Raw genomic sequence first — 9,803 nt, forward strand, 5'->3', positions numbered from 1 at the left:
ACTTCCTCTGCACAACGTGCTGTGTGACCCCGTCACAAAAAGAGGCAACTTATGTAAGTCCGATTGCTTGGTGGATACTTAACCAGTACTAATCACACTTTTGTTTACTTATACGAGCTCACATCGACCAAAAAAGCTCCAACACTTTAGGTAGTAATAGCAGTAATACTAGAAGTAGTACTCTCATAGAGCAAAATTACTTTTATGAGTAAATAGTCCATTCTGTTAAAATAAGATTTTGTCTGATTATGGTATTTCTTCAATTTTCAACATTAATTCTGACACTTGTCAGAATCAGTTTGAATCTGATTCGGAAACCGCCAACCTAAATGAACTCTTGAATATTTTGATGATGTAGTATGTATGAATAGTAGTTGAGAGTATTGTAAGTAGTAATGGCATGGTAGCTAAAATTGTTGAAGTAGTAGTTGCTGTTTCGAAGTAGTAGTGCTAGTAGTAGTGAAATAATTAGTAGTAGCTTTAGTATCTGGGGTAGTAGTAGTTGTAGTAGTAGTAATAGTAGGAGAATGCTCATGGTATAATCGTTCACTTGACTTTTGGGATTTCGAAGTTCGGGAAAACATGACGCAAGGCGTTGTTTAACATCGGTATTATGCAGCATGGCAACTTACAGCGTCAATGATTGTCTTAGTACCTCTTCGGCGCTGTGAAATCCTTGGTCCATTGGGCCATGTCGATCGGATGCGATTCTTCTGACGCAGAGCTGTCCTCCTGCCACACCTTAATGGTCTTGTCCGCCTCACACGTGATGAAGCGCCTAGGTTGATACACGCAAAAATCGTTAGGCGTCAACTGCCAAAAATACACACACAGCGTGCGCGCACGTACAGGCCTGTCTTGTCGAACGTGGATGCAAAGATGCCGGTTTCGCTGTCCAGGGAGCCGGGCTGCGCCTTCGTCGAGTCGCTCTGGAAGCAATATCCGGTCTGGTAGTCCCAGAAGCGCATCGATCCGTTGTCTCCACATGAGGCCATCACACCGTCCTGGTTGATCGAAATCGAGTTGATGATAGCGTTGTGCGTCGAGAAGTTGCGCAGGAAACGGCCTCCCTTCGCCTCCCACTTCTTCATGTTGTCTGTGGCACCTGAGATAAACGTATGGTCCTGCCAACAGGAGATCGAAAGTTAAGATCAAGTATCAATCCGCTAGACACGACATCGACCATCCCTATAACTTACCAACAGAGACTTTGTGACGGCACGAACCGCCTTCTTGTGATTAGTCAGCGTCGTCATCACCTTGCCGGCAGCAAGATCCCACAACTGTAGAGAATTCAGGCGACAACGCAAAGCGTGTGAGTTGAGATACAAAAACAAACCGCAAAACAAAAGAGTTACCTTGATAGTGCTGTCGCTGGAGCCCGTGATAATTTGCGGATCCGTCGCTTGCGTCTCCATGGCCCACACAGTGCCCTGGTGGCCAGAAAGCACGTGGATCTGGTTCTTCGTTCGCATATCCCATACCTATTGAATCCAAGTCAAAGAAAAGTAGGTCGTTACTCCCATGTCTGATGAGTTCCCTGTGAAGATATAGCTGAGACTTACTCGAGCGACGGCATCACGACCGCCGGAGACGAGGATATCCAGCGTAGGGTGCACTTTTAGTGAGAACACACCCGACAGGTGGCCGTGGTAGCTCCGAATCACCTTGTTGTACTCGAGGTCCCAGCATAGCACTTTTTTGTCTTCTCCAGCCGAGAAGAGGTACGGGTGGCGAGGACTCACTTCCAAGCCACGGATAGCATTGATGTGGCCTGTGAGCGTGAGCTTCAACTGTCCCGAGGCCAAGTCCCAAACCTTGATCGTCCGATCAGCAGAGCCCGTCACAAACCAGTCGTTGGTAGGATCCACGGAGATCGAGCGCACCCAGCCCAGATGTCCTGCAATCACGCGCTTGAGCTTCCACGGAGCGTGCCACTTGGGCTTGGACACCTGTGTCGCACGACGACGGACAATGGCGCTCGATCCGAACTGAGCTGCTGTCTCTGTCTGCTTCTTGTACTCTACAACCGCCGAGGAGGCATCTCCATTGATATTTGACGCCGCACTGCCCATCGTTATGCACATAATAAGGAACATGTTAGGCAATGCAAGCAAGTAACAGAGCCCACAGGACGTACATTTTTCGCTTCTTAAGTGCCAGCTCTTCCTCTGTCTCTTTCGCCACTTGATCCACGAATGAAGGCTTGTCTGCTGTTGTAGAGTCCTCAGCCTCGATTGAAACACCAGGCGCTGAAGGCACCGGGTGGCCTCCCATGACCACATCAGCCGGAGCTGGAGCAGGCCCAGGGGCAGCAAGCGCAGCAGCTTCGGAAGGCGTGGGTGTCAAGTCTGCAGTTTCAGCCGCTGCCTTTGGCTCCAGCAGCGCGTCAGGGAATTCAAACAGGTAGGCGTCGTTCAGTTTGGTACGCACACGCACTTTTTTGCTAGTTATGGCAAGAGGTTACAGTTAGACCACCAATGCATTCACCCATTGATACGCTGAGATATGGTCGTACCTGGGCGCGTAGTCGTAAGCTGACGAGGCGCTGCGCTTGGTCAGCGCGAACATTTCTGCAGTACGGAGCACCGACGCCTCGATCTGCTGCTCCACGTCTGCTGCAACGGCATCCTCGGCGGGTACGCTCGCAACCTTCGCCATGTCTTGTGGTAGCTTGCTTGTGACGGAAGCTTGTTTTGTGCTGAGGCACAAACTGTACAACCGCTTAAACCAATTTGTTCCTTTTGATTGGCTCACTTGATATTACCGTCATTCCTGCCTAAAATGCTATTTTCTGCCAATATCTACAGAGCAGCGCACCTTGACGTGGTGGGTTGATTTCAGTCTCGAACCTGCGTGGAAGAGAACAAGCTGCTCGCCATGACGTCCGTGCTCTTCTCCGCGCCCGTGGCGCCAGTTTCCAACATGGACGCTGCGCAGTACCCGCAGCAGCAACAACAAGCTGCCAACACCAACTCTTCACGCATGCTGGCGCAGTACCAGGTGCTCCAAACACTCGGCTCGGGCCTGCAGGGCAAAGTGAAGCTCGGCGTGGATACTGTCACGCATCAGCGCGTGGCACTCAAGGTCATCGATATGGCCAAACTCAACCGCAAGAGCATGATCAACGTCTATCGCGAGGTGGAAGCCATGTCGCGTGTCTCGCACACGAATGTGCTCCGCCTCCTATCAGTTCACGACGACGTGCCGTACCCCAAGAAGGACGGTAATGTCAAGCAAGTGATTGTCATTGTTCTGGAGTTGGCCACTGGTGGTGAACTCTTCGACTTCATGATGTACACTGGCTGTTTCGCGGAGAACATCGCGCGCGCCTATTTCCAACAGCTTGTGGCCGGTCTGGAGGCTTGTCACGCACAAGGAGTGTATCACCGCGACATTAAACCGGAGAATCTGCTGCTGGACGAGACTTTTGCGTTGAAAATCGCAGACTTTGGACTCTCCGGCCTGAGGGAAGGAGCTGATGGAGCTATGGCCGAACTGTACACGCAGTGCGGTACCAGAGGATACATGAGCCCGGAAGTGCTGTCGTGTTTGCCCTACGAAGGAGAACCCGCCGACGTCTGGTCGGCTGGCGTGGTGCTATTTATCATGCTGGCGGGCTTCCCTCCTTTCCAGATTGCCACCAGCCAGGACTGGTGGTTCCGTGCTTGTGCTGCCAAGCAACACGAAGCTTTTTGGGCGGCACACGCTCGTTCTGCCACTTTCTCGCCTGGTGCCATGTCGCTCATGACGCGTATCTTCCACGTGAAGCCGCAAGAACGCATTACACTTGCAGAGATCAAGACACACCCTTGGTTCAAGGAGAATGCAATTGCCCCTGATGATCTACGTGCAGAACTGCTGAGTCGCAAGCTGCAGGTGGATGAGGAGAAACGTAAGGAGCGTGAGGAGAAGCTGCGAGCGGCCGCCAAGCAGCGGCTACAGCAGCAGGACGAAGAATTCGACCCTTTCAACATGGACGTCGAGAGATCGATGGCCGTTTCGGCGGCCGCAGGACTTTCGACTGCAGAGGTAAGTTCGAAGAAGGCGCCATCGTACCCATCCACTAGTGTGGCGCTTTATACAAGCTTCCAGTCAAGTCGGACGGCTACGGAGTTGCAGACGCGCGTGGAGAAGGCGCTGACGGAGCACTCAGCGCGCTTTGTGGCGCACAAAGACCGCTTCAAAACCAAGGCCACGATGGCTGCAGACGCGGAGGACGTGGGCTTCGCTGTGCGCATCTACTCACTAGACAATGTAAGGAGCCCCTGCGAGGACAATCGACGGCAGCCTGAGCACGCCGTTGTTGCGAGCGAGCGGAAGAGGGTCCGTGATCGCAACTAGCAGCATCACACTGCTGTTGTCGCCTTTACCTCTGGTGCTTGCTTGCTGTGTGTCTGTGTGTTTTGGCTGCCGACTTATGGTTGTGAATGCTTCAAGGACTTTTTGCTGACGTGACGTGGTTGTATCATGATTGTTGCTGTCTAGGCACCGGGACGCTGTGTGGTGGAGTTCCGGCGTACAAGCGGCGAGTGCCTCAAGTTCCACGAAGCGTACAAGAAGCTGAGCAGCTCACTGTCCGACCTCGTCTGGGACAACAACGATGAATCAGAGACGGCTGACGACTCGCCCGCGGAGGAGCTCATCTCGGACGAGGCGATGATGATTTAGGCGGCCTACTCGGCAATGAAGTACCAAACTAAGGTTGCACAAACAGCATCTACCATTAGCTCGCACGTAATTAGGGAAACACTGAGTCCATCTCGTCAGTACATATAAGCTAAATATTCGTTGTACTCTGTGAGTTTTTGACTGTTCTGCTTTCAGGTGTGATGAAATTCACACAAGGCCTAATAAAATCTAGTTTACAGGTGCTATCGTATTGGATGCTAGTCTTCTTATGTAGTCGACCTCTTCTCGCTCTTGATTCAACAGAGTTACCAAGTAGTAAATGTGCGCGAAGCCTTCCGCTTCTCCTCTTCGAGAAATTGGATCGTGGCCTGGTCCTGCTGTTCCTTTTGCTGGAGCGCCTCGATCTCTTGCAGGAAATCCTGCAGTCGGTGTGCACGCTGCGAGGTGGTGAATCTCCGAGGCTGAACTTGGCATACCTGTTGTTTTGGCTCTTGTTGAGGGCAACTCAGTGTGAATGGCATTTCTTGATATACAAAACATGACGATATTTATCAAGAGACCATCACTCCTTCAACTTCAATCTCAAACCATCAACGGCGAACTTCCTCTTTTTATAGCCTTGCAGTAGCTCGCTGTTTTTGCCAACAACTTCCCGAACAGCGTTTCCAACGCGTGTGATTCAAAAGCACCGATGTGGAATCGACTTGTGGTTTACAATTATTATTTGAATTTGAATCACAGTTCGCGCAGGTCTGTGTGACTCGTTGCTGACCACAACCTTTGGTCGACATCGTGTCTTGAAGTGTTGTACACTGCCACGTACCGATAAAATGTTGTCTATCATTTCTATAGTATCTGTCATTTCTATAGTATCTGAACTCATGTTGAAGTCTCCCATGTTCAACCGGTCATGGAAGACTTGGCATTTCGTCACAATATAGCTCGTAGCGCCCTACGAAATATCTATCACTTGTCATTTGACGAGATGCCTCGTAAGCGCAAAAAAAAAACACAGCAACAACTACACAGTATGCGTACCAGTGCGTCAGTCGAAAGTTGAATCAAGTCTGTGGTCTGGATTTCCTGCGCAAAGAGCTCCAGCAAACGACCATCGTTCTCCGCCAGGTGGGGCTTATTGGATGGAAGATCGTGGGAATGCATATCCTCCGCAGCCTTGATCAGGGCGAACCGCTTCCCGAACTCAACTCAATGTTTTTCTACCGATGCTGCGCTGCTTCCATGGGCTCGACTGAGAAACGAGATCGGTACAAGACGAACCCCAAATACCCCGACCTCCACAAGACTTTCTTAATGTACTGGGAACTTCGACAACAGCTTCCAACCCACGTGGCACCGTCGCTGGGGGTATTGCGGTGCCATGATAAACAAAATGGCCACGACAATGGCGGTTAATTCTGCCAACATGTTGGCTCTACACTTCCGTCGGCGACTGCACCAATACGTCAGATTTCGGTACGCGAAAGAAGGAAAGATTCAACTGAGCTACAACAAAACCAAGAAACTTGTTGATAGCTGCTATCGTGTCCACGAAGTTCAGGCGTTTGACACAAATGGCAATCCAACAGCTACTACAACAATGTGGGGTGCTTGGGATAAATGGCGAACTTTAGAACAGCGTGAGCTACGTGAGTGGCTCGGTATGGAGCCTTGTCAGTGGACAATTCGTGAGAATCTAGGTTACTTTGTGACGAAGGTGTACGACATGCTTTCGTGGATGGAGGGTTTTGTGGAGAAACACCCAAAGACAAGAGGAGCTCATCTCTACTCGTTACTACCACAATCGAGCTCTTTCATACCATCTCACGTTACACTGAACGCGACGACTTTGTACGAGCACTTTTGTCGCATTTACGATGATCCGGTGGCGAAAGAATTCGTGAATGGCGATCTGGGACTGGAATGCAAAACTAAGGCAGCTCGTACTACCTGGACACTGAATCGAGAAGTTATTCTCCGCAAGATTTTCAACGTAACTGAGTTGGAGACCAGAACCGCAAGTTCGGTAACCAAGTCACCACGGATGGCTATGCAGCTTCGGAACTACTCCAGCGCGAAATGCCTGCCACAGAACCCACAGACACCAATACGGCTCCAAGGAAACGGAGGAAGACTAGCAAAAGTTGATTAACGAATGTTGTGGAGAAAGATGCCTTGGATTTGGCACTTGACAAGTTACCGGAAGGCTACACTCCTGACATTTTCATTGGGATCGATCCTGGTGTTAGAAGGCTGGTGTGGTGTTGTAATTCCCACGGCAACTCTAGCTACTAGTGTAGGTAGGATGAACCCACTACAATACATCTACCAGAACGGTAAACGATCGTTAGGCGTGATCTGAAGACCCAGACTCAGCCCTTACACCGGGACAGACTGGACCTGCAAATCGCTTATATAGGCCAACCAGTAAAAGTAAGAACACGCTACTAGGACGAGCAAAGCTAGTAGGTGTTATGAACCCTCGTGGTCCCAACAGCGGAAGGGTACCAGGCACGGGTAAGCCTTTTACGAGGGCGCCGAGTGTTCAACACTCGACTGGGAGAATATATGGGGGCAACTCGCTCTCCCCCAACACGTGCAAATAGGCACAATAAAGCCGTCACGTAAACTTCCGATATATAATCGGCCAATACACACACTTGGCCTTGCCGGATGAACCCTAGCTAGTGAGCTTCGAGTCCACCGACGGCATAACAAGCATATCCAGACGCTTACCTTGAAGCCGGACCTCGCTCGTGTGCTTGAGTGGAAATTCAGTTCTGTTACTCGTTATGCCCTTTCGGGCTCTTCCTAATATGCAATCCTAATCATGTATACAAATATCAAGTGAACTATGATCCGTTATGGATCGCTACACGTGCCAACAGTTACCTCAACTGTCCTTGTGTCTTCTCATGTCTCCTCCGAGCGTTCAACTGCTAGTCGCACCCACCGAAGAGTCGCTCGAACCGTCACCGAGTCGTAGTACCGTAGTCCGTCGGTTCTTGACCGCTGAATGTGAATCCAGCTTCACCGATACGAACCACCCGACTTGAGTGACATCTTGGCCATAGTCGGACCCGACGAACGTTCGGTAGCGGTGTATCCTTGTCCATCTTGCACCGTGGTCACCACCTGTCGCATGACCGAGAGTTCGTGGCTTGAGCAACTTGAATGTAGCCCCTTCAGCGATTACTTGGAAATCACTACACCACACTGGTCACGGCTGCGTCGACTGGATATCTTCCCCAGCAACGGCACGGCCGACAGCGTAAACGCCGCCACAGACGTCGTCGCTTTCGCAAAAAATATTCAAGGAAGCGCATTGCGAAGAACCAACACGGTCAGCGAGTTATCGGCGTCAGCACAGCTGAGTACTATCACCTGGCCAAGCTCAATAAGAAGCGCGTATGGGACCTCAACTTGAGGAAGACAGAACCTGCGTACGCTTTGATACTGAAGGAAATGCCAAGTTTTAAAACTTCTCAGCTGACAACATTCATGGATCGACTCCAGTACTTTGTAGAGCACGTGGGCTTTCTCGTCTCGTTTTCGGCCAAAACATCGTTTCGAAAGTGGAGATTCTTAACCACAAGTTCGAAGATGCAGGCGTTGACTGCGATTGCCAGGCGACTTGTTCCGATTCGGAGTGCGCAGGTCTGCATCGCATTTGGTGATTGGAGCTGCCAGGACGGTCTCCGTGGAAATCCTAGAGCTCCAGTACAGGCACTCAAGAAAGAACTGGAACGGCGAGCGACAGTTTTGCCCGTGGACAAGTTTCGCACCAGTAAGCTGTGCTCCGGCTGCCACAAGCGCCTCCTTTCAGCTCGGCTACTGACAAAGGTGAAAGACCGAGAGACCGAGAAGACCTCGATCGTCTTGAAGAAAAACAGAAACGTCTTGTGCTGCAAGAACAGTCGATGCAAGGCCCACTTCTGGAATCGAGACGTTAATGCAGCGAGAAAAATTCTGGAGTTACTCCAGTGCAGGCTTTCAGGACTGGGGAGACTGGCAGCTTTCAAGCGGTGACTGCGAGACCAAGATCGTGATTGGAAAGACCATTGCTTAGAAACATGCTGGACTTGAAGGGGGTGGGCTTTTGGCTGGACACATGGGGGAGCATATCCACTCACACGGTGCGGAGGAGCACAACTGCTTCGACACAAGAATCCAATACAAGATAGCGATTACGTACCACGAGCTGTTTTGCCAACAACTTGTTGTCCCTGCAGTATCTCGCTCAAGTGGGAAATGCCTGATCGGCCTCCTTTGCTGGACAACTTCAGTTCCTGTTCATGAAATCCGGAAACCAGAATCACTCTTCAGTGATGGAAAAGTAGTACAACTGCTTTTGATTTTTTTTTTCGGGCTCAAGCGGTAAAAGGTTGCTGTAAAATTCTACTCTGTTGTTCTACTCAAAATTTCCATGGGTGGACAATCGCCCACTTACAAATCCAAGTCATTAGTAGGATTCTTATTTCGTACTTAAACGGGTCAATATACGGAATTGTAAACGCTGGGCGATTTGGGGGAGGTTCATTCAAAGTAGGGGTCCCAACGTTACTACTTAACCTCAACTTCAATTTTGAGGTTAATCATAGGTTGAGGTTAGCAATCAACGGTTATTAACGTCACAACCACTCATGTGGTCCACAAAACCGTAAAATGGAACTCTGTGAGGAGGAAGGCGCCGACGACCTGAATCTACGCTGTTTGAATTGATCAGTTAAATGACACCGTGTCGAGTGCGTAAAAAAACTTGTGGAAATCGAGGTCACCTGCCCCATGTATATTCATTGAAGACGATGTAGACCCTGGCGTCACACGATATGAATGAGTTGTTTGGATTATTTCCTCAAGAGCGGTCTCATTATGATTCTCTTCCAGTACTTTCGTGGTCCGGTTACGCTGTGAAGGACAGCTTGCACTTCACATATTCGTTGTGGAGTGGCGATGAGGACGATTATCAATTCAGTTATTCGCTTGGCGTTCTACATCCTACTCTTAAGCTCGGATGAGATCAGCCTAGTGACGCAGCTTACGAGTGAAGCGCTTTACGTTAGATGATCCGGCTGAATTCTTGGATTCTACAAGTGACATCTACTGAAAATGGTTTTCGTTCTGCTCGGACTGGGCAATGTTACTGCTAATTGGTACGAACACACCCAATTCTT

The 9,803-nt window shown here is 50.0% G+C and overlaps 5 protein-coding genes across 7 annotated transcripts; 3 read left to right on the forward strand and 2 right to left on the reverse strand.

Moving 5' to 3' along the window:
• Positions 1 to 300: 300 nt before the first annotated feature.
• PPTG_12098 lies at positions 301 to 2,736 on the reverse strand. Of its 2 annotated transcripts, XM_008908316.1 has the most exons (7): positions 2,519 to 2,736; positions 2,141 to 2,446; positions 1,566 to 2,067; positions 1,359 to 1,484; positions 1,200 to 1,283; positions 850 to 1,124; positions 301 to 778 (listed from the first exon to the last, which is right to left on the reverse strand). In XM_008908316.1, the coding sequence occupies exons 1-7, from the start codon at positions 2,659 to 2,661 to the stop codon at positions 649 to 651; spliced, it is 1,566 nt and encodes a 521-aa protein (XP_008906564.1). In that variant the 5' UTR covers positions 2,662 to 2,736; the 3' UTR covers positions 301 to 648. The 2 variants fall into 2 exon arrangements, with proteins under 2 accessions (XP_008906564.1, XP_008906565.1); XM_008908317.1 differs by having other exon boundaries at positions 850 to 1,283.
• Positions 2,737 to 2,805: 69 nt separating this feature from the next.
• PPTG_12099 lies at positions 2,806 to 4,804 on the forward strand. Of its 2 annotated transcripts, none has more exons than XM_008908318.1 (2): positions 2,806 to 4,257; positions 4,489 to 4,804. In XM_008908318.1, the coding sequence occupies exons 1-2, from the start codon at positions 2,881 to 2,883 to the stop codon at positions 4,669 to 4,671; spliced, it is 1,560 nt and encodes a 519-aa protein (XP_008906566.1). In that variant the 5' UTR covers positions 2,806 to 2,880; the 3' UTR covers positions 4,672 to 4,804. The 2 variants fall into 2 exon arrangements, with proteins under 2 accessions (XP_008906566.1, XP_008906567.1); XM_008908319.1 differs by having other exon boundaries at positions 2,806 to 4,032.
• Positions 4,763 to 5,476, reverse strand: PPTG_23081 (hypothetical protein). Its single transcript, XM_008908320.1, has one exon. The coding sequence runs from the start codon at positions 5,170 to 5,172 to the stop codon at positions 4,861 to 4,863; it is 312 nt and encodes a 103-aa protein (XP_008906568.1). The 5' UTR covers positions 5,173 to 5,476; the 3' UTR covers positions 4,763 to 4,860.
• Positions 5,477 to 5,871: 395 nt separating this feature from the next.
• Positions 5,872 to 6,781, forward strand: PPTG_12100 (hypothetical protein; the record flags this gene model as incomplete). The annotated part of the gene is made up of 2 exons (XM_008908321.1): positions 5,872 to 5,897; positions 5,968 to 6,781. 2 exons carry the CDS (start codon positions 5,872 to 5,874, stop codon positions 6,779 to 6,781), a joined length of 840 nt encoding a protein of 279 aa, XP_008906569.1.
• Positions 6,782 to 8,232: 1,451 nt separating this feature from the next.
• Positions 8,233 to 8,658, forward strand: PPTG_12101 (hypothetical protein; the record flags this gene model as incomplete). The annotated part of the gene is made up of 1 exon (XM_008908322.1): positions 8,233 to 8,658. One exon carries the CDS (start codon positions 8,233 to 8,235, stop codon positions 8,656 to 8,658), a length of 426 nt encoding a protein of 141 aa, XP_008906570.1.
• Positions 8,659 to 9,803: the final 1,145 nt, after the last annotated feature.

Source organism: Phytophthora parasitica (genome assembly GCF_000247585.1).
Source record: "Phytophthora parasitica INRA-310 unplaced genomic scaffold supercont2.29, whole genome shotgun sequence".
Classification (NCBI taxonomy): Eukaryota; Oomycota; class Peronosporomycetes; order Peronosporales; family Peronosporaceae; genus Phytophthora; species Phytophthora nicotianae.

Excerpts from the sequence above, each read along its gene's own strand:
- PPTG_12098 (XM_008908316.1), bottom strand. The coding sequence starts at position 2,661 with ATGGCGAAGGTTGCGAGCGTACCCGCCGAGGATGCCGTTGCAGCAGAC. Across the intron at positions 1,284-1,358 it reads CCAGCGACAGCACTATCAAG|TTGTGGGATCTTGCTGCCGG; the intron begins GTAACTCTTTTG and ends AATTCTCTACAG. Across the intron at positions 1,125-1,199 it reads CCGTCACAAAGTCTCTGTTG|GACCATACGTTTATCTCAGG; the intron begins GTAAGTTATAGG and ends TCCTGTTGGCAG.
- PPTG_12099 (XM_008908318.1), top strand. The coding sequence starts at position 2,881 with ATGACGTCCGTGCTCTTCTCCGCGCCCGTGGCGCCAGTTTCCAACATG. Across the intron at positions 4,258-4,488 it reads GCATCTACTCACTAGACAAT|GCACCGGGACGCTGTGTGGT; the intron begins GTAAGGAGCCCC and ends GTTGCTGTCTAG.
- PPTG_23081 (XM_008908320.1), bottom strand. The coding sequence starts at position 5,172 with ATGTTTTGTATATCAAGAAATGCCATTCACACTGAGTTGCCCTCAACA.